General features: G+C 44.9%; 1 protein-coding gene across 1 annotated transcript; it reads left to right on the top strand.

Moving 5' to 3' along the window:
- The first annotated feature begins 595 nt into the window (after window positions 1–595).
- LOC123137149 (CTL-like protein DDB_G0274487) lies at window positions 596–5800 on the top strand. The gene is made up of 6 exons (XM_044556757.1): window positions 596–1377; window positions 3125–3308; window positions 3400–3624; window positions 3723–3839; window positions 4668–4901; window positions 5258–5800. The coding sequence occupies exons 1-6, from the start codon at window positions 1172–1174 to the stop codon at window positions 5465–5467; spliced, it is 1176 nt and encodes a 391-aa protein (XP_044412692.1). The 5' UTR covers window positions 596–1171; the 3' UTR covers window positions 5468–5800.
- Window positions 5801–24457: the final 18657 nt, after the last annotated feature.

The following is a 24457-nucleotide window of genomic DNA, read 5'->3' as shown; positions in this document are numbered from 1 at the left end:
TGTGCTACTTAATATACAACATAGGTCCTTTAAAATAACGGCAATGATAAATCCCGAACGTTCGGATTTTAAGCATGGCAACCTGAACGTTTTTTATGGCAACTTTAGTTCACGTGAGGTTGGCAAATATTGTAATTTTCTGACAAAAAATGAACTGGGACAAAGTTGCCATGTCTTAACAACTAAAGTTGTCATCTCGCGTCAACTAAAGTTGCCATGTGTAAAACATTCAGGATGAAATGCTTAAAATCCGAAGCAACGTATGCAATGTTACCGGGTCCAAAAATAATGTTTACATATTTTTTTCATCTCAGTGCCAACACACGTGAGTTCAACGGGTACTGGCATGTCAATGGATCGATGAAAACCAAACTGAAACCACATGACACACACATGCGATAAGCAATCCAAGCAATTAAAAAAAAAGGCAAACTGAAACACTGTCCCTCCCCAAAATTTGCCAGGCTTCCTTCCGTTCCGATTCGTGCCGACGCAACAGAAGGCCCCGCCTCCGGACGAACCAAGCCTGCTGCCCACTTCCTTCCGCGGCGACGTCTCCATCATTTCGCACTTGAGTCGCGCAAGTGGTCTCCGCGCCTCTCCATCATTTCGCACACAAGTCGTCGCCGCGCGTCCTGGATGACCCAAAACGGTTACCGCGCTACTGCTGTCAGAGCAGTTACCTACTCCACTCCTCAACGCTAATCTCTGATACAGTACCACTAATCACCCTCTTCGACTCCAATCCCCCCATACGCTAGTCCCGTCGTAGTCTCTGCGCGGATCGTCGATCGCCGTGATGTCGTCTTCCTCCCCGTCCTCGTCGGACCAGAGCGGGAACCCTAGCCCCCAGCCGCCGGCGCCAGCGGGGGTCCGGCCGGGAGCGGGGCCGGCGGCGTAGCCCAGGCGACGCTGCCGCGACGTCTTCTGGCTGGTCGTCTTCCTCCTCCACCTGCTCGTCTTCGGCGGGGCGCTCGCGCTCGCCGGCCTCAACCGTTTCCGCGTAGCCGACCGCTTCAACATCGACCGCTACGCCAACCACACCGCCGCCCCGCCATCCGCCGCAGTCGCGCCGCCGGGGTCGGATGTCGGCGTGTCCAAGGAGAAGGCGCTGCCCCCCGAGCTGACGGAGACGTACTGGAAGTACTACGGCGCTGCGGGGGCGGTGGGGATGCTGCTCGCGTGGTCCTGGCTGGCCGCGGCGGCCGGGAAGAAGGACGGGGGGAGGGTGCTCATGCGGGCCGCCGTGCACAGCCTCACGGCGTACCTTGCCGTCATCAGCGTGCTCTGCTTCTGGGGAAACCACTCCTTCTGGGGCGTGGCGCTCGCTGTAGGCGCTGCGCTCCACTTCCTCTACGTCATGTCAGTGATTGATAGGTACACTCAACCTCAACTGCATTTCGGAATTCCTTTGTGGATTCTGGCAATTTCATATAGTGAATTTGGACTGTATTGGGTGAGGACGTGACACCGACATTGAACAAGACAAGTAAATTTCTGCACAATTGAAGAAACCATGCTTGAGAATTATGTTAGGGGATTGATTCATGTCTGTTCTCATGCCCCCTTTCAAACAGTGTGAACGCCCTTGTGCGCATATGGCTGTATGCCTCCACTCTAGTGTGTGCAAGCAGTCCAGTGCTTTCTTTGGTGATATGCTTTGGAGTCTACGTGATTTGAACGGGAAATTCACAGTTTAAGCATTGTGCTGCTTTTGTTCGTAGTACCTACCAAATAATATAGCTGAACAAAAAACTATGGTTCAGGGAATCTTATCATCATTTGGGTGCATGCCTAAATGGTTAGCTTGCGAATAAGCAGGCTTCATTGATAGCTATATGTTTGAACGATTTACCGTCAATCTTGTTTCAATATTAATGTTATTATAGTTGTATGGAAGGAAAGCCAGTAAAATCAGCAAGTGTAGTATGGTGGAATAGCTGCACTGCCCCTATATTTGCGTACAAGTTTAATCAGTTGCATTGGACAAGTCAGTTGAATTTCATTTTAGCTTGTTTAACTATTGCTATATTGTCATTATTGGACATATGCGGGGTTGAGTTAGCATATTGGTATACTTTCCAAATGCAGCTTTGCTCAGTGGAACAAGTTGGTGCATGCATTCTTTAGGTGAAAGATGCATGTGGTGTAGGAGTTTACTAATTTACTAATAGGCCTGAATAGCGAATACTTGTATCTTAGCCTTAAAACTTGCATATAAATTGGGTGGATTGTGAAGCCAAAATATTTGGGCATGACAACAACATGCTATTGAGTTTTACCTTAGCGTGTAAACAATATCATAGTGGGATGAAGCCACGAAGTTGGTACTGGGTGTCTAACTGGCTATGCACATCAAACCAGTATCAAACTTGATGCTGATTTCTACTAGTAATCAGTAACTTCTCCCATTGATTTTGGGTGTATTATCTTGCACACTACCCTATATTAATCATATTAGCAGAAACTTGGAAGCAAGTGGTTCCTCTGTTATTGACCCAGTTAAGTCATTTTCTAACAGAGTAGATGTTCAGTTTTGTTCTAAAGCATCTTAAGTTTCTATTTAATATGAAAGTGGCATGGCAGCTTATTTGCAATTCATGACGGTCTCTGGAAGAAAGCTGTGGATCTTGTTTAGATTCAAAAGCGGAGAATTCTAGTGTAGATATCCTGTTAATCATTCATGCCATCCTTGGATCAGGATATATCTTTTTCGCTATAATCATGTATTGGGTAGTTTGCTTTGTCAGTTGATCTTTTTTTAGGAAGAAAACATCATGCCTTTCTTTTTTGGATGACTGTTGTTCCGAAGGTTCTGCTGGGAGATAATCTTTTCCGCATGTATTTGATAACAACATGGAACCTCAGTTAGACAGTTTTTTTTTTCTTTTTTAAAAAAGGAGGTTGGAACCCCCAGCCTCTGCATCTCAAATTCTCAATTTAGTCTCAGAGTTCCTGCTGTACTAGAAGATATTCTGTCCATTAGCTGACTTCTGCTTGATCGCAGTATTGTTAATTTCCTTATTGCTGTTTTAATTATGTGGTAAAATAAAAAAAAGAACGATTTTATTCTCATGAAGTCATGAGTAATATATTTGTTGAAAACTAACCTTTTTTTTGCTAGATTTCCATTTACAATGCTAGTACTGCAAAAGGCAATAAAGATGGTCTGGGAACTTCCAGATGTGATGAGAGTAGCATATGCATTTGTACTGGCAATGCTTTGTTGGATGGCATTATGGTCCTTCGGAGTTTCTGGCATTGTTGCTATGCCCATACCGAATTGTGGGCAATGGTGGCTTGTTCTGGTGAGGGCAAGTTGTTGCCATTATTCTATGTTGGATTTCAATGTTTTCTTTGCTTTTAGATATTTTCTAATAATTATCCTGCAATTTGCAGGCTTTATCAGTCAGTTTGTTTTGGACTGGAGCTGTCCTTAGTAATACAGTCCATGTCATAGTATCAGGAATGGTGTTCCTTGTTCTCATTCATGGTGGACAAGCTGCTGCGTCGATGCCCCCCAAACCACTTCTAAAGTCACTTCAGTATGCTGTTACAACTTCTTTTGGAAGCATTTGCTATGGATCACTCTTTACGGCTGCCATTAGGACTTTACGTTGGGAGGTCTGTGACTTACTGGCTAGAGTTAGCTGGGGTGAAATTTTATCAATTAATTGCCTGCCATTTGTTTACTCCTTTTCATTCTTTATATTTAATTTCAGATTAGAGGAGTTCGTTCTAAAATTGGCAACAACGAGTGTCTTCTGTGCTGTGTTGATTTTTTCTTTCATATTGTGGAGACGCTTGTTCGTTTCTTCAACAAATATGCATATGTACAGGTCAGTTGCAAATATGAGTTTATCTATTTAGAAGTTCTCAGGATGTATAAGATATCAAGTTAAAAGAGTCTGTTCTCTGTGTTTTGCAGTTTTGCCATGCATATTTGTGCACTATGTTTTTTTTCATGTTTCCTCAAACTATAGCAGCTTCGCATGAAAACTGGGCCAGGGAAGCCTGCCCCCAACGGCCCATCGGGACAAGCGGTTCGACACAAATTTAATTGCTCAAGATGTATTATGTCGTTACAATAGCATACACCTTTGCAAGTTTTGTTAGCATTCCAGTTTATAGGAAAAATTTAAATCTTGATCCAAAATTGCCTCTGTTGTAGAGTTGCAAATATGCTAACTTGTGGTGCTAAGCGTGTTCATGCTAGAAATAGCTTGTTTTCTAGACATGCTAAAATTCCTACCGATAAATGATTCTGTTTGAAAAGATGTTGTACTACTACTCCCTATTTTATATGAATCTAGTATTAAAATGGGTCGGACCATGTTACCCAAGGGGATATGAGGCCAGTCACCACTGGATCATTGGGCAGGCATCATGTCCCTGAAGAAAGCAGAGGGGCCAACGGGTACCGGGTCTGGGCCAGAGCGGGTCGGCTCATTCCCGTCCTTAGGAATCTTGATACCCAAAGCATGTGACTGCGAAGCAAATCGCTGATTTTGTTCTTTTCGAATTGGTAAAACTTTGTATGGAGAAATGATTTGTTCCTTCATAGTATTGGTTATTGATATCAATCAAGTTGCTGATCATTATCTAAACAATGGTTTCGGGCTTACTACTGCATTATACACTTGTATCACACTGTTTTTCACTTTCAGATAGCTGTCAACGGACAGAGTTTCAATCGTTCAGCTAGGGATGCTTGGGAGCTGTTCCAGTCGACTGGCATTGAAGCACTTATTGCTTATGATTGTTCTGGTGCTGTTCTTTTGATGAGCACAATATTAGGTGGGTTAATTACAGGAACTTGTACTGGTGTTTGGACATATTTCACACAACGTGATAAAGCAATTATGGTTGGCTCGACCTCTATGCTGATTGGCATGATACTGGTAAGTGCTTACATGAGTATCCGGTTTTGATTGAAGTGTTTTAGAAAAGGGGCCTCCCGGATTATGTATTTTTCTTGCAGTAGAAACTCCTAGGAGCTGCATGACTGAATTTTATGAATAGTACTCCCTCCGTTCCCAAGTATAAGTCTTTCTAGAGATTTCAACAAGTGACTACATACAGAGCAAAATGAATGAATCTACACTCTAAAATATGTCTACACACATCCGTATGTTGTCCATTTGAAATGTCTAAAAAGACTTATATTTAGGAACGGAGGGAGTATCTATTATTGATATTTCGAGTTAAATATTTCCTGCAGAGTTTATTCAGAACTGAGAGCCGCTTTATTTTGCAGGTTGGGCTAGCTGTCGTGGTTGTTGAAAGCGCAGTTACATCAATATACATATGCTATGCTGAGGACCCTCTTCTAATTCAGAGATGGGATCCTGAATTTTTTGAGCAAATGTCAGAAGCACTGCACCAGCGACTGCAGTACCGAAGCTCCAGAGCCCGCCAAATACTGAACGGTCGGCTTGATCATTTGCCAGATACATCAAGTATTTGAATCTCATGTCAGATACGTCATTTTTGTCAAACCATTGAACGGGCAGCAGCCATTTCCAGAACAAGTTGTTTTGGATCCTCCTGCCATGAAAATATAGAGAACGAAGTGCCCCAGCAATCTTCGAGGCCTTCAAAAGCAATATTCCCTAGCAGGCAGTCGTATGTACATTCTTTTCTTCTTCTTTGCGTGGGGTATGTTCATAATTATGTAAATTTGCAGCATTTCAGGGGGAAACAGAAAAAGAACTTCAAATCTGTTTCAGGTCTTGGGGTTTATTTGACTTTTTTTTAACACGGTATATAAAGGCAGATGCATACACGCACATTCTTTCAATCAATCCTGTGAACGCACGTCCGCACACCCTCCCTCTTTGAACACCCTACCTCTTTGAGGACCTTCGAGTACAACATTTTTTTTAAAGGAAACGAGTACAGCATTTTAAGATTAACGAAGTCGATACAAGTGCATTTGTAGTTGACGGGAACATCTTCTCCTATCGAATGTGCATGACCGATAGGCCTGAAATAAATTCTGGAAAATATGACCAACTTGAACCTTAATGAATCGGTTCCGCGATAAGGGCGTGTTAGAAAATCAGCCTCACCATGGGTCTTTTCCTCTTGGCGAGCCAAACGAAAATGAACTCTCACTCAGGCACATAAGAGTACTTTCGACAGACTCTTTCAACTGAACGCGCATTGTGAAAATTCTGAAATAAACTTAGAAAAATAAAAGCATTAGGACTTGAATCCCTGATGGGCCGGGTATACCATTGTTCTTCTAACCATCAAATCATAGATTGGTTTGCATATATACAAGAGCACTTTCTGCTCATATTGTGCATGTCTATATATACAAGGGTACTTTCCCTTGGAAAAATAAATATACAAGATAACTGCTCACAATTGTGCACGTCTATTTTCCTTGGAGATATATTGAATAACTAAGAGAATGACGACCCGTCAAAAAAAAAGAGAATGACGATAAAGGGTTTCCCACTTTATATTATAAAGCAACGACCAAGCACACGATACATCAAGCACGTCGGGGCTGCGACACAACCAAGCCCAAAGAAAAAGAAAGAAATAAAAAAGAGAAAAATGCCAACACCGGCAGATCGGCGAAGATGAAGAAGACCGAAGCCGCTGCGCCCACCGAAGAAGTCCCACCGCGCTCCTAGCACTCCGAAGCATCGCCCGAGCAACACCTTCAACAAGGAAAACGACGACAACACCGTTGCTGCCCAGACGAGTCTGAGGGTCTCCCCTGGTACACGGGGACAGTGGGGAAGGGGTACACCCGAAGCCCTCCAGGAAGGAAAGGCGACACCCGTCGGCGTCACTGCATCGGTGCCGGACAAGCCGAAAGGGATTTCTCCCGACCCCAAAGAACCATCACCGCCCCGCCAATCCGGAGTGCTCCACCCAACTTCCGCCCACGAGCATGTGTCACCACGGCTACATCATCCTCCGCAACGCCTCACCATGGTAACCAGCACGAGGCCTAGAGGAAAGAGGAGGGGACGACGAGACCGGGGGCAGCAGCAACATAGTCGAACGGGGGAGGGAACAACCTTCGCCGCCCGCATGGCAACCGACCGGGCGCGACGGCGAGGAACACACCAGGCCCCTAATGGCCCAGCCGAGTCCGCGAAGTCCCTGCCTACGTGTTGCAGAACGCCCAATGACCTCACCGCCGTGCCAGGAGACCACTGCCGCACCACCTTGACCTCCAGGGAGCCGCGCCATCATGGAAGAAACAACCGGCTCGCCCTGACCCAGATGGGGCTCAAAGGGCCCAGATCTGGGCCGAGGGGCGCCGCTGGTGAAAGGGATCGAGAAGAGGTGTCTAGAGGGGGGTGATTAGACACTAAGTACCAAAAGTTGTAGTTTTTTTAACTTCTTTAAGTTGGAGTGGAGTTTAGGCACAAGTTTAGCAATCACAACACATATCAAGCAAGCATGCAAAGAGTATATGAGCAGCGAAAAGTAAAGCATGCAACTTGCAAGAATGTAAAGGGAAGGGATTGGATGATTCAAACGCAATTTGGAGACATGGTGATTTTTGAGCCGTGGTTCCGATAGGTGGTGCTATCGTACATCCACGTTGATGGAGACTTTAACCCACGAAGGATAACGGTTGCGCGAGTCCACGGAGGGCTCCACCCACGAAGGGTCCACGAAGAAGCAACCTTGTCTATCCCACCATGGCCGTCGCCCACGAAGGACTTGCCTCACTAGCGGTAGATCTTCATGAAGTAGGCGATCTCCTTGCCCTTACAAACTCCTTGGTTCAACTCCACAATCTTGTCGGAGGCTCCCAAGTGACACCTAGCCAATCTAGGAGACACCACTCTCCAAGAAGTAACAAATGGTGTGTTGATGATGAACTCCTTGCTCTTGTGCTTCAAATGATAGTCTCCCCAACACTCAACTCTCTCTCACAGGATTTGGATTTGGTGGAAAGAAGATTTGAGTGGAAAGCAACTTGGGGAAGGCTAGAGATCAAGATTCATATGGTAGGAATGGAATATCTTGGTCTCAACACATGAGTAGGTAGTTCTCTCTCAGAAAATGTATGCTGGAAGTGTAGGTTCGTTCTGGTGGCTCTCTCCACGAATGAAGAGGAGGTGGAGGGGTATATATAGCCTCCACACAAAATCTAACCGTTACACACAACTTGCCAAACTCGGTGGGACCGAATTGATAAACTCGGTCGGACCGATTCAGCAAATCTAGTGACCGTTAGGATTTTCGGTGGGATCGACATGCAACTCGGTAGGACCGATATGGTTAGGGTTAGGGCATAAAGTAATCTCGGTGAGACCGATTACACAAACTCGGTGGGACCGATTTTGGTAATAAGCTAACCAGAGAGTTGGTCAGGCAAACTCGGTTTGATCGATTACACAAACTCGGTAGGACCGATTTTGGTAATAAGCCAACCAGAGAGTTTGTATTGTAATCTCGGTAGTATCGATTGCTCAAACTCGGTGAGACCGATTTTGGTAACGGACATACACAGAGAGATTACAATCCCATCTCGGTGAGACCAAGATCCCTATCGGTGAGACCGATTTGCCTAGGGTTTGTGGCAGTGGCTATGACATCTGAACTCGGTAGCGCCGGAATGGAAAGAATCGGTGGGGCCGAGTTTAGACTTTTTGGTTTAGGACATATGTGAATGTGGTAAAGTAGTTGAGGGCTTTGGAGCATATCACTAAGCACTTTGAGCAAGCAAGCCATTAAGCAACACCTCATCCCCTCTTGATAGTATTGGCTTTTCCTATAGACTCAATGTGATCTTGGATCACTAAAATAGAAAATGTAGAGTCTTGATCTTGGAGCTTGAGCCAATCATTTGTCCTTAGCATCTTGAAGGGGTTCCACATCCTTTTAGTCCATGCAACTCCATTGTTGAACTTGTCTGAAACATACTAGGTAAAAGTGTTAGTCCAACAAGAGATATGTTGACATTAATTACCAAAACCACTCAGGGAGCACTTGTGCTTTCAATCTCCCCCTTTTTGGTAATTGATGACAACATACATCAAAGCTTTAAATAAAGATATAAAGAATAACGAGTAAAGCTTTGGAAAGACATGTAACATGCATAGGCTCCCCCTACATGTGTGCAATCATGTGAATATGGAATATAGGAGCATGTGAATGCATAAGCATGACAGAGAAGGCAATGTGTTACATGTATCTTGGCTATATGCATCAGAGCAAATGATGTGAATATGGGAAATGTACCTTCATGCTCATGAGTCCTTCTTGCAAACAGTATGTACATCAACAAGAATTCCTCATGCACATGACTGTGATGCATATACTTACCTTGTGGTCTTGAGTTGGCTTGGGATGGAATGAACCTGTGAAAATAAGGTTAGATAACACAGATGCACTTACTAACCAGAACAAACAGAAAGAACCACAAGAGTACCAAGACTGGGATGACATGTTGAGAGTGAGTACCAAGTATCACATTGAATATAGACATGTCCCCAGAGGTAAAGATGTGCAATGAATTTTGAGACTTTCTTTCCCTTAGATGTCTTGCTCCCCCTGAATCATAGAAATGGGATACTGGGAGAAGATAGGGAACAGAAAATCAGAGCAAAATGCAAAATCATGCAAAATCAAAGCTCATATAAAGTAAGCACATATGAACATGTCTTTCCCCTCAAGAAGACATGTGGCATCTCTCCTCTTGAACGCCAAGCATCTGGGATCCTTGAGGATTACTCTCTTCTTGAGTATTCTCTCTCCCCCTGGAGATATCTCTCTCCCTGTTGAAGTATATCTCTCTCCCCCTATTGAAGTGATTAAGCTTTGATGTTATCTCTATCTCCCCCTTTGACATCAATTTCCAAGAAGGGCCTTCTGGAATTTGTCGTGAATGGGTTTGGTCTTTGAGTCACAACACAAAGTAATGATAAAAATGTGATGCTTGTAGAGGACAAGATTCATTGAGTGGAGCTGGATCCAAAGTAAAGCAGGAAAAAATGGCAAAGTGGTTTTCCTGTAGTGAAATCGGTGGCACCGAGTTGGATGCTTCAGTTGTACCGAAAGGATTCAGACGGACCGAGGGCATCAAATCGGTGAGACCGAGTTCATCGCAGAGAAAACATTTGTCACCCCAGCTGACTAGACAAGTAAGATCTCACAAGGATTTGCAAGGAATTAACTGAAAGATTTGCAATGAATTGGATGCACAGAATAGAAAGAAAAGAAATCTAGATGAAGGTTTTTTTGAAAGGGGAAACAAATATGCATGAGACAAATGCAAGAGCATAGAAAAAGAACATGCGAGAACTTCATCTAGAAATGGTCGGCGACAAAGTCACCTATGTTAGAGTATATTGACTTAGGAGTCAAGTGAGATCACTTGATCATAGGTCATACTCATCGTTTAAGCTCAAAATGGGGTTACCATTTTTTGTTTAAGCATCTTGATGTATTCACATCTTGTCGAGTTGCTTTGACTCATGACTTGGAGTAAAGCTCCTCTAAGATGGAATAACATACCTTGGGTGGTGGTGTTGATCATGATCATGTAGTTGAACTTGTGTGGGTTGCTCAAGGTTGATGTAGCTCATCAAGAGTTGGGAGCACCACTTGGAATTTGAGTTCATCTTCCTACATGGGTTAGTTTTTGCAAGGAAGAGGACTTGTGTATCCAAAATAACAATCATGAAACTCAACATAGAATTTTTCAAAGGATATGTTTAAATGGTTTTGTGCTTCCTTGTCTTCAACCACCATGGTGTAGAGACTTGGTGATGTAGAGATTGCTCAAGATGTGAGTGAGTTGCAATCTCATAGACTTAGATTCATCCAAGTACCTACATGGGTTAGATAACATGCAAGGTGCAAATATATCCAAGACATAAGATTGTCAATCATAAGAGAAATATCAAGGATCAGTTATAAGCTCATGTCTTGCATGTATCCAATGGAGTTGCTACTCCAAGTTTGAAGCATCAATGATGTTCAATTCACCTCTTAACCTGCAAAACACTCTCTCATCAAGTGGTTTAGTGAATATATCTGCTAATTGCTTTTCGGTGCGAACATGCTTAAGATTAATGTCACCCTTAGCAACATGATCTCGAATGACATGATGACGAACTTCAATATGCTTAGTTCGAGAGTTTTGCACGGGATTGTGAGCAATCTTAATAGCACTTTCATTGTCACAAAGTAATGGAACATGTTTCACATATATCCCATAATCTTTAAGAGTTTGGGTCATCCAAAGTAATTGAGCACAACATGAACCAGCGACAATGTATTCCGCTTCGGCGGTGGATAAGGATACTGAGTTTTGTTTCTTGGAAGACCAAGACACAAGAGATCTACCAAGAAATTGACAAGTACCCGAAGTGGACTTTCTATCAACCTTGTCACCGGCATAGTCCGAGTCGGAGTAGCCAACAAGATCGAAGGAGGCCCTCTTAGGATACCAAATGCCAAAATTTGGTGTATGGATTAAGTATCTCACTATCCTTTTCACGGCCTTAAGATGACATTCTTTAGGAGCATCTTGATATCGTGCACACATGCACACACTTAGCATGATATCGGGACGTGAAGCGCATAGATATAACAATGAACCAATCATAGAGCGATAAACTTTTTGATCGACCGGTTCACCATCTTTGGTCAAATCAAGATGTCCACTAGTAGGCATGGGTGTAGTCATACCTTTGCATTCTTGCATATTGAACTTCTTGAATAAGTCCTTGGTGTACTTTGTTTGAGAGACGAAGGTACCTTCCTTAGTTTGCTTGATTTGCAAACCAAGAAAGAATATGAGTTCACTCATCATAGACATCTCAAACTTTTTCGACATTACTTCCCAAACTTTTCACTAAAATGAGGGTTAGTAGAACCAAATATAATATGATCAACATAGATTTGGCACACAAATAGTTCTCCATTGACCCTTTTAGTAAAAAGAGTAGAATCTATTTTTCCAATTTCAAAGCCTTTTTCAATAAGAAACTTGGTCAAGCATTTATACCACGCTCTAGGAGCTTATTTAAGACCATAAAGAGCTTTGTGAAGTTTGTAAACATGATTTGGTTTCTTAGGATTAACAAAGTCGGGAGGTTGTTTAACGTAAACTTCCTCCTCTATTTCACCATTTAGAAAAGCACTTTTAATGTCCATTTGGTACAAGGTGATATCATGATGATTTGCATAGGCAAGTAAGATGCGAATGGACTCGAGTCTAGCAACGGGAGCATAAGTCTCACCATAGTCCATACCTTCGACTTGTGTGTAGCCTTGGGCGACGAGACGTGCTTTGTTGCGAACTACTTGTCCATCTTCATCTTGCTTGTTGCGAAACACCCATTTGGTACCGATGATGTTGTGGTTGTTGTCGGGCTTCTCAACCAATGTCCAAACTTGATTTCTCTCAAAGTTGTGTAGCTCTTCATGCATGGCATTTATCCAATCCGGATCTTCCAATGCTTCTTCAACCTTCATAGGTTCAATGCTAGAGATGAATGAATAGTGTTCACAAAAGTTAGCCAAGCGAGTTTTAGAGCGAGTGATTCTCCCAGTTTGGATGTCGTTGTAGATTTGCTCGACGGGATGGTCTTTAGCAATTCTTGCTCGAACTCATGAAAGCTTTTGCTTGGGTCTTCGTTGAACATCTTCTTCTTCTTGTTCTTCTTCTTGGCCTTCTTCATTGTTGGCGTTGTCGTTCTCTTGTCGTGGTGGAGAAGGAGGTTGTTGACGTTCGTCTTGGAGCACTTCCTCGTTTTCTTCATCTTGGTGTGTCCCACTTGTGAATGCTTCCATATCAACTCTTGGTTCACCTTGTCATGAGGTAGAAGCTTCCACTTGGACGGACGAGGTACTCTCCTTCACTTCCGTTGGACGAATCTTGCCAATAGACAAGTCTTGGATTGCTTCCGAAGGATCTTTGTCTCCTACATCAATTGGCAATTGCTCTACTTGCGAGCCGTTAGATTCATCAAACTTCACATCTACCGTTTCTTCAACCTTTCGGGTGAAATTGTTGTAGACACGGTATGTGTGAGAGTTTGAGCCATAACCGAGTTGGAATCCCTCATGAGACTTAGGAGCAAATTTAGAACGACGATGCTTATCAAGAATGTAACACTTTGAACCAAATACTTGAAAGTATCCAACTTGGGGTTTGTTACCGGTGAGGAGCTCGTATGCCGTCTTGCCGAGTAGCTTGTGAAGATACAAGCGATTTGTTGCATGACAAGCTGTCTCAACCGCTTCCGCCCAAAAGTGCTTCGGCGTCTGGTATTCATCAAGCATCATTCTCGCCATTTCAATGAGCGTTCGGTTCTTCCTCTCAATGACTCCATTTTGTTGAGGTGTGTACGTAGCCAAGAACTCGTGTGAAATCCCTTCTTCGTCAAGAAAGGTGTCCACGTTTGCGTTCTTGAACTCCGTTTCGTTGTCGCTGCGGACCTTCTTGATCTTCACTTCAAATTGATTTTGGGCCTTCCTAGCGAAGTTTTTGAAGATCTTTTGAACCTGCGATTTATCATCGAGAAAGAACACCCACACGTAAATCTTGAAAAATCATCAACTATAACTAGACCAAAAAAATTTCCACCGAGACTTTTGTAGGCGTTGGGACCAAAGAGATCCATATGGAGCAGCTCGAGTGGCCTCCTTGTGGTCATGATGTTCTTCACGGGATGCCTTCCTCCAACCTGTTTACCTGGCTGACAAGCGCTGCAAAGTCTATCCTTATCAAATATGACATCGTTAACACCAAGGATATGATTTCCTTTAATAAGCTTGTCAAGGTTTCGCATACCAACATGACCTAATCGTCTATGCCATAACCAACCTTTAGAGGATTTAGCAATAAAGCAAGTTCTAGGTTGAGCCTTTTTAGTGAAATCAACAATGTATAGATCACCTCTACGCACACCAGTAAAGACCATTTTATGATTATCTCTATGAAACACTTGGCAATCTACTTCAGCAAATAGGACATTGAAACCGAAATCAGCAAGTCTAGATACTGAAAGTAAGTTCTAGCCAAGAGATTCAATGAGCATGACATTTTGTATGGAGCTATCATGTGATATGGCCACCTTACCGAGGCCAACCACCTTACCCTTTGAGTTGTCACCGAAAGTGACATACTTTCGAGGACCATCGTTTTCAGCAAGCTCATGAAACATGTCTTTATCTCCGGTCATGTGATCGGTACATCCACTATCAAGAACCCATTCCTTTCCTCCCGCCATATATCCCCGAAGATTTGCCATAAGACCAAAGTGTCTCATTGCATCATTAAGATCGAAGTCACTATCATCATCCTCATCATAGTATCCATGTTCAACTTCGTCATGTGGTGGATCATATCCTAGAGAGGGTAATTCGTTAGAGTGATTTTGACGATGATCTTGCTTATGAATTTTTATAGCTTTGGAAATAATATCACTAATAATTCCAACATCTCCTTTGGCACGCATAAGGTTTGTAATCTCAAACAAACAATCACCAAACATAGGATCACTAGAATTCATCTTACTCAAGGCAATAGACTTATGAAGAATTTCATCAAGATTTTTCAAGGAATAATTTGGAAAGAGTTCCTTAAGAAATTTCCATAAGGTGTAGGCACACTTAAGAGTAGGCAAACATCCAATCAAGTTTCTAGGCAAGCCTCTAATGATAAGTTCGGCAGTTCTAAGATTGCGAATCATGTCAATTGACTCATCAAGGGTAGGATGCATAGGATCAACATGAGGTGCACAAGGGCTAGCAATGTACTTGTTCAAATGATATTGATTGAAAATCACAAGCATCTCATTTTTCCACTCATGAAAGTACTCTCCATCAAGAATAGGCACTCTATGTCTAAGACTCCCAATAGTAGACTCATCCATCTTCCTCCAATGGTGTTTAAACCAAAGCAATAGAGACCAAAGCTCTGATACCAATTGAAAGGGATCAAGAAGAGGTGTCTAGAGGGGGGTGATTAGACACTAAGTACCAAAAGTTGCAGTTTTTTTAACTTCTTTAAGTTGGAGTGGAGTTTAGGCACAAGTTTAGCAATCACAACACATATCAAGCAAGCATGCAAAGAGTATATGAGCAGCGCAAAGTAAAGCATGCAACTTGCAAGAATGTAAAGGGAAAGGATTGGAGGATTCAAACGCAATTTGGAGACACGGTGATTTTTGAGCCGTGGTTCCGATAGGTGGTGCTATCGTACATCCACGTTGATGGAGACTTCAACCCACGAAGGATAACGGTTGCGCGAGTCCACGGAGGGCTCCACCCACGAAGGGTCCACGAAGAAGCAACCTTGTCTATCCCACCATGACCGTCGCCCACGAAGGACTTGCCTCACTAGCGATAGATCTTCATGAAGTAGGCGATCTCCTTGCCCTTACAAACTCCTTGGTTCAACTCCACAATCTTGTCGGAGGCTCCCAAGTGACACCTAGCCAATCTAGGAGACACCACTCTCCAAGAAGTAACAAATGGTGCGTTGATGATGAACTCCTTGCTCTTGTGCTTCAAATGATAGTCTCCCCAACACTCAACTCTCTCTCACAGGATTTGGATTTGGTGGAAAGAAGATTTGAGTGGAAAGCAACTTGGGGAAGGCTAGAGATCAAGATTCATATGGTAGGAATGGAATATCTTGGTCTCAACACATGAGTAGGTAGTTCTCTCTCAGAAAATGTATGCTGGAAGTGTAGGTTCGTTCTGATGGCTCTCTCCACGAATGAAGAGGAGGTGGAGGGGTATATATAGCCTCCACACAAAATCTAACCGTTACACACAACTTGCCAAACTCGGTGGGACCGAATTGATAAACTCGGTCGGACCGATTCAGCAAATCTAGTGACCGTTAGGATTTTCGGTGGGACTGACATGCAACTCGGTAGGACCGATATGGTTAGGGTTAGGGCATAACGTAATCTCGGTGAGATCGATTACACAAACTCGGTGGGACCGATTTTGGTAATAATCTAACCAGAGAGTTGGTCCGGCAAACTCGGTTTGACCGATTACACAAACTCGGTAGGACCGATTTTGGTAATAAGCCAACCAGAGAGTTTGCATTGTAATCTCGGTAGTACCGATTGCTCAAACTCGGTGAGACCAATTTTGGTAGGGGACACACACAGAGAGATTACAATCCCATCTCGGTGAGACCGAGATCCCTATCGGTGAGACCGATTTGCCTAGGGTTTGTGGCAGTGGCTATGACATCTGAACTCGATGGCGCCGGAATGGAAAGAATCAGTGGGGCCGAGTTTAGACTTTTTGGTTTAGGACATATGTGGATGTGGGAAAGTAGTTGAGGGCTTTGGAGCATATCACTAAGCACTTTGAGCAAGCAAGCTATTAAGCAACACCCCATCCCCTCTTGATAGTATTGGCTTTTCCTATAGACTTAATGTGATCTTGGATCACTAAAATAGAAAATGTAGAGTCTTGATCTTGGAGCTTGAGTCAATCCTTTGTCCTTAGCATCTTGAAGGGGTTCCACATCCTTTTAGTCCATGCAACTCCATTGTTGAACTTGTCTGAAACATACTAGGTAAAAGTGTTAGTCCAACAAGAGATATGTTGACATTAATTACCAAAACCATCCAGGAAGCACTTGTGCTTTCAGCTGGCCACGCCCGCACCAGCATACCGTCCTGCCACCAATGAAGGCGCCGCCGCACCGAGGAACCATCCCACCAAGCCGGACCGTCGGCGGCCGAGCCACACCACCGCCGTCGGGAGCCCTCGCGCCACCCTCCGTACGCATGGGGAAAGGCCGGCCCGGCGGACCACGCCGGCGGCGGCGGGAGGGGAGAGGGAGGGGAAGGGGGCTTGATGAGGGGAGGCGGGCTAGGGTTCGCCCGTCGCCCGTGGGGGACGAGGAGCGAACCAGCTGGGCCTCGCAAGGGCCTACAAGGGGTCTTTCAGAGACCAGTAAGAATAATAACTAAGAGAATAGCCAAACCCTACATCTTGTTTTTACTTTGTGTCTCTTACTTTCTGCCTATACTTTGGTGTTATGTTTCATGGTAGTCTCAACATGTTATCAGCATGAGGCATTGTTAGGACACGACAAATAGGAAACCACCTTGACCCAAAGACGTACCACGACAACCATCTCACCGGGAGGATCGACTATAATGGATCGATGATCTTCATGGCTACGAACCAACCTGCATTGAACTTCACGAGATTAAGTGTACGGATCATCACCATGAACTCTTCCTGCCTAGATGGGGTATTTTCTCGAAAATACTCCACATTTAGGTCAGATCTCATTCCTAGACTAGCCACAGTGGAAGTAATTTAGATTAGTAACATGCATACTCCCTCCTTCCATCTATATAGGGCCTAATACGTTTTTCAAAGCTAACTTTGACCAAATGTTAGAGCAACAATATATGACATGCAACTTACACAACGCATACCGCCAAATTCGTATGTGAAAGTAGATTTCAATGATATACTTTTCACATTATGCATGTCATGTACTATTAATCTTGTCAATAGTCAAAGGTCGTCTTGAAAAACGCATTAGGCCCTATATAGATGGAAGGAGGGAGTATTTACTAGTCTATGTTATTACTACCTCTATAGTGGGAGGTAACATATATATGATGTCATGTAACATATCATTTATTAGGTTATAGACTCATTTTGCTTTGGTATATATGATGTTACTCATATTACTAGTAACTATCTATGTTATTATATATCTCTCTTTCTTCATTAATTGTATGCCAGATCATCTATTTTATCTAGATATGTGATGATGTTACCGTCTATATTACTTCTACTGTGGATAGTCACAACCTCTAGATGTAAAATTTCCGCAGACATCTCCTAGCCGTCTGGTAAACGCAGACCCAAAGTCACCGAATGGCTAAAGTGGGGAAATTTATGATTGTATCCGTAGGATGTGATGATACACACCATTCGATGCATATACATATGCATGCACTCACTTGCACATCGTGATGGTCCGCACACCACACGTTTTGCGAAAAAACTAACCAGCAAATTGGCACCAGCACACGTCCCTGTCTAAAAGAAATTAGACTGCCTTCTTTTTTAACACAGTACAGATGCAAGCACTTATATACACGCGCATACATTCACCCTATGAACGCACACACACCTTACCTCTATAAGCACCTCCGAAAAACTACACGCACACCCTATCCCTATGAGCACCTTCGAAAGACTGAGTCGGCATATCATCTTGAATGTTACGAGTCAACGTAGGCACCTCGTCGTCGATGGAAACGTCTCTTCCCACTGAATGTGCATCGCCGGAAATCCTGAAATAAATTCAGGACTAAATGCGAGCACCAGAACTTGAACCCTGATGAGCTGGGATACCACAGTCCCTCTAACCATCCAACCACAGGTTGGTTCGCAATTAGACTGCATTCGAGAGAAACATTTTTATCCGGATCGGCGCCATGTTGTTGGTGCTAACCCATGACCACGTCTAACATGCGGGCAAATCATATTTGACGCTGCAGGTGCCGGTTAACGTGCATTTTGTTAACGGGAGTGATGTAGGCAGGATTCGAACAAGCGACCTGCTGGTTTCGTGCACGTCGCAATAACCACCGAGCCACCTCCCTCAAGCTTAACAGATTACCTTCTTTTGAGTTCATTAACTTACAGTTTTTTCGAATGATTTTGTTTGGTTTTTTCTTTTTTCTTTCTTTATTTGTACACTTTTTGATAAATGGTAAATGTGCGAACTTTTGTCATTTCCGCTATTTTATTTGGTAAAATCGATGAACTATTCTCCAATTCGTGAACCTTTTTTGAATTTGATGAACTATTTTCCAATTCGTGAACCTTTTTTGAATTCAATGAACTTTTTTTAAAACTCATGAACTTTTTTTCAAAACTCGTGAACTTTCATGAAAATCGACGGACTTTTTTCAAATGTATGAGCTCTTTTCAAAAATCGATGAAATTTTAAAAATTTTCTTGAACTATTTATATTTCACGAATTATTTTATATTTCATGAACTTTTTCAAAATTTTCGTGAACTTTTTCAAAAATTTTGTGAACTTTTTTCAAACTTGCGAACTTTTTTAAATTTGTTAACTTTTCTGGAATTAGTGAACTTTTTTAAATTTATGAACTTTTTTTCTCGAATTAGTGAACTTCTTTCAATTAGATAAATTGTTCTATGCAATAACATAGCGCTGCGTCCTTGTTATTACATATCTGCCTCTGTTACTAATCGCATACGGCGTTTAGCTCGCGTGGCTGGACGTGAACTGGAAGTGGTGAGGTCGAAACCGGAAGAGAGCAATTTTTTTGTTGAGTTTTTTTTGCGTTCGTTTGTCTGCATGTTTCGTGGGCCGGCCCAACACGGGGCACTGCAGGCGCCTGCAGCGCCTTATAGGAGGGGAAACATTTGAAGTCAGCGCGCCGGGCGAACCTTAAGCCGGACTCGCGCGCGTTGTTGGATAGGCCGCGATCCCACGACCAAGCTAGCACGCGAACACGTCAATGGGGTCCCACGCGCCGCTCAACCGGTCGGCCTTATCTCTTTTCTTTCATTCTCATCCACTCATCCCTCCAGCGATGCATAATCCCCTTTTCTCACCGGCCCCGTCCACAATATCCCCTAATCCAGCCCCACCGGCGACCACACGGGCGCGGAGCAACCTACATTACGACGACGGGGGAGCTTCGCGAGACACTTCAGGGGGGCGCCGCCACGGGCACTCTATCCTAGGGGATGGAGCGAGCGCCTCGCTGGCCGTCCAGTCAGGAGAACATGGGAGCTAGGTGTGCTGCAAGCTAAGGGAAGGCGGCGAGCTCTGGCGAGAGCTGCAACCGGCATGGGCGCATCAGACGTAGATGCGCCCACGAACGGTGCTGCATCCGTTCTCGGGCAGTGCTAGAACGGGCCAAGGGAAATTCTGGAATCGACCGGCGGCGGTGATGCAACCCGCTAGAACCGGCTGTACAGGAAGCTGTGAGGGCGGAGTTAACGATGCCGCCGGAAATCGCTGGTTTTTGCATCTTCTTTAAATCATCGGTTCCAGCTTTTAAAAGCACCGGTTGTAGCTTTTTTATCAGCCGTTTGTATCTTTTTGGATCGCTAGTACTAGTTTTCAATCACCCGTTGTAGCTTTTTGATCAGCGGTTTGCAACTTTTCTAATCGCCGGTTCCAGCTTTTCTAATCGATGGTTCGAGCTTCTGTTCGTTTGCATCTTTTTTTGACTGCTGGTGCTGGAACAACATGGCGACGAGCTGGAAGGGGCGCCCAAATTTGGTAGAACCAGCCACCCGTTTTGCTGGAACCGGCTCCCCTTTGCTGCGTCGGACATTGTTGGAGTTTGCTGGTGTGCCTTTTCTTCTGGAACCTTGGTTAAATCAAGCTGGAACCGGACAATCTTTTTGCTACGTCCTGCCGAAAACAGAGTAGGAACTGATGGGATTTTTGTTTAAGACCTGGCGGCAACACATTTTTGCTGGAACTGTATTACTTTTTTGCTGGAATAGTTTTTGGTTTATGCTACCACCAGTGAAAACCAATTTTTTGCTGTTGAAGCTTTTTTTTGCTGGAACCGGCAACCACAGAAGCTACAACCGGTTGACAATTTTTGCTACAACGGCGATGATGGGCAGCATGGGCGAGTGTTCTTTTGCTAGGACGGATGCATTTTTTTGCTACAACTGGACCGGTGACCGGCGCACGCCGGGATGCGGTGACCATCACCGGAGTTGCGGCCTTCGCACCGGAGCTGTGGCCGTTGCCATGGGGAGCTGCAACCGTCGGCGCAGGCTACTGCATGCACGAAGCCGGCGACGGCGACCGGCAGCGACGATGGCGACCAACGACGAGGTCAGTGACGGCGACCGATGACGAGGACAGCCACAGGCGAGAACGCACTGGTGGTGCTTCAAGGCCGGGCGCGTCTCCTTAATGGCGGCACGATGGGAATTTTTTCCTGAAAGAAGACATTTGCGGGAAGGAAGGAAGGCAATCGTGCGGCTAATGCTTGTTTAATCGAACGTTGGTGGTGCGACCGACCCAAATTTGGGCCGGCGTACCGGCGCCTATCAGTCGCCAGCTTATAGGAGCTCCCTAACATGCGTCCATTGTTCTTACATGCACGACATTGTCGTGTCGTCGCAGGCCGCTTCATCGCTGGCCGCTTCTACGTATATGGACGTGGGCCTCCTGTGTAACAACCGAGAGTGATACCCGACATTATTGACGCTATCCGATCAAATCCCGACTGGCTACTGATGTAACCGCCCTGTTTTCTCCAATGAGATCATCGTGCATGCGTTCCAGGTAATTCCTGACAGATACGACGACGAGGCTAGTCTGGAGCACTGGCTCTCTGGTTATCTTACCGCAGTGCAGCTCCACACCATCAAGCACTCGCCCCTCGTGCTCACCAGCTCGGCCAGGTCTTGGCTCCACAATCATCCCCCCAATTCAATCTTCGAGTAGCCGCACATTCAGGAGGCATTCCAAACACATTAACATGCGGGGAAGGGGCGCTCGCTGGGCTATGCCACATCGGCACATTTACTGATGCTGTCTTTTTACAACAGTATCGTAGTCACAGGGATTTACATTGGAAGGCAGCCCACGCACAAGTCATCCATCTCTCGTTTCATCTCCCCTGGCTATAGGGTTTCCATGCCCATTGCACTGTGTAACACCCCCATGTATTAAGCTATAGTAATCCCACATGATTATGCTAAGTATTTTGATTTGCAATGCTTGATCACTTGGGTACAAATCTCATTTCAAATTCCATCTCTGAATTCAATTCAATTTTAAAGCAGGAATTTAAATTCACAAACATGGTTGAAAAAATTCCACCATTTAGCAAATATTCCATAACAAATAATGGTTGAGGAAAACAACATCACTTTTTTATCGCGAATACGCAAAGCTTACGCATCATTCATCGATAGGGAGAAGATTTGTTGCATAAGAGATGCGTAGAGGGCACTAGGGCTATGCGTACACAACAGATGGCGCAAGACCTAGTGCGAGCATGATAGAAATTGGGTATGCTCAGCCCCAACTAAGCTAATGACGCCTACCGTGTGATGATGGCTAGTCCCTTGGCCCCTTCCTTGGCCCATGAGCGAGCCTCCTCTTAGATGTCGTGGAGGAGCTTGGTCGTAGAGGGTGCGGCGCCGTCAAAGACGCAGGAGTTGCGATGCTTCCAAATGGACTAGGCGATCAGAAGAATGAGCGAGGAGATGCTTTTCTAATGCGTCGCCGGCGTGGCCAGTGTGGTAGCGTGCCACCAGTCTAGGAATTGGCCAGTGGGCGCGGGCACGTGGGCCTGGGGGTAGCACCAGCTAAAGAAATCGTGCCAAGAATGGGCATCCCACAAGCAGATGTTACATGGACTCGTTGGCTTGGTCACAGAGAAGACACATGATGTGGTGTGGTAGGCCATGCCATGCCAAACAAGCGACTCTCCAGCACCTATCTTGGAGCGCCAGCCAGGTGAAGAATTTGATCAGTAGGGGCGCCTAGCTGCGCCAAGTGAGCTCCCAGTGTGGCGCATGGATGGACCCAGCGAAGAGGGCGGAGTAGCACGATGCCGCGGAGTATGTACCATTCTCCATCCAATGCCAACGAAGGCGGCTTGGATGATCCTAGAAGTTGATGGCGGTGTGGTGAAGACGACGCCAGAGCTCAGTGTACTCGAACATGGCGAGTGGAGACATGGCACCTTGGATCTCACGTATCCAGGCGCGCAGATGAAGCCCCTCGGCCACGGTACAGGTCTTGCGGCGCCGGCGAGGGACGAGGGAGGCGATGGTCGGCGCGAGATCCGAGATGGATTGCCCGTCCAGCAAGCAGTCTATCCAGAAACGGCATGATCTCCCGTCCCCAATGTACCATGATGTGGATGCCCGGAAAAGGGCGCGGGCTTCCGCATCGTCCGACAGGTGAAGATGAATCCAGGGGCGGGAAAGTTCCGTGTGTTGCAGCCAAAGCCACTGCGTGCGCAGTGCAAGCCCAAATTGGCGCAAAATCAGGATCCAGAGGCCGCCGTACTCAAGCAGGCAACAAACGCGTTGCCAATTGACCAAGCAGTGGCCACCATTGGCGTCGTGCCGTCCGTGCCAGAGGAAGTCTCGAATAATGCAGTTGTTACGCTTGAGGACGGGTTGACAGATTACCATGGTCATGAGGAGATGGATCGGCATTGCGGAGAGCACATGCCTAACAAGGGCGAGATGCTCACCCCGAGAGAGCATGGAAGCACGCCAGGTAGATAACTTCTTGACCATACGATCCACTAGGGGTTGCTCATTTGGGCTCTAGTCTTGTAGCGACCCGATCCCAATGGATCGAAGTCTCTGTGCTTAAGTGTCATCCCTGGATCGGTATGCTGACACACAGTACTCGAGGAATTACAACAGAGTTCAATCACACACTTTATTACACCGAGGTCCTCAAAAGAGTACTTATTACATAAATATGGTTGAATGCCATCTAAATAAAATAACACCGAGGACCTTAAAAGAGTACTTATTACACCGAGGACCTATCGCACCTTAATCCTTGTCAGAAAACTCTGCAACATGAGACGTTGCAGCCGTGTAGGTCAGCACATGGAATATGCTGGCAATATCACACCATAGAATAATAATGAAAATGTCTATGACTACATGCATATTTGGCTGGTGGAGGCTCTAAGTTTTATTTTTTTGCATAAAACTAATTTTTCCCTACGACAAAGAATTAATTTTATTTACTATCAAGTTTATGCCATTATTGAGAAGGTTCGTCCAACTCAATCCCAAAATTAACCCAATTCATTAATTAAATAGAAGTGATGAGATCAATCAATAAATCATTTCTAGATACTCAAATTGTCCATAATCGGGGAACAACTAATCAGTTAGTTTTACACTTTGCAGAGGTTTGCACACTTTTCCCCACAAGACTCGATCTCCTCCGTTGAATTCCTCGCATTGCCTGACGTTTGAGAACCGGATGATCGAGACATATTCTTTCCGAAGAGGACCCCTTAACCGATAGATAGACCGATACACCTACAATTGCCCTACATCTGCTAGCCTATCCTGGAAAGGTTTCCCACAACTTACTCAACTATGCCAGAGCCCATATTAGCTTGTGGCTGCACACAGAAGCATCTAGGAATGAAATATCATATGCTCCCTTTGAGCTTGGGTGGTTGTTATGACCGGCATATACTACAACCCAGGCAGTTAGGGGCTTGGCCCAGTTATCTTATCGTTATTAGGGGCTTAGCCCAATTATCGTATTTGGAGATTATATAAACTCATGTAAGGACTCGTTTGAAGTTAAGCAGAAGCAATCATATTTGCTCGGCTTCTTGAAGGGAGCCGGGAGACCTAACCCTAGCCGCCGCCTCCTGCCCCCCCCCTCTCTCTCTCTCTCTCTCTCTCTCTCTCCGGTGCCCCAACGCCGGCGACCTCGCCTTCCTCCA

The sequence above is a fragment of the Triticum aestivum genome, chromosome 6B (assembly GCF_018294505.1).
Source record: "Triticum aestivum cultivar Chinese Spring chromosome 6B, IWGSC CS RefSeq v2.1, whole genome shotgun sequence".
Lineage (NCBI taxonomy): Eukaryota > Viridiplantae > Streptophyta > Magnoliopsida > Poales > Poaceae > Triticum > Triticum aestivum.
Note: the sequence above shows the minus strand (reverse complement) of the source record. Positions and strands in the feature narration are given on the sequence as shown.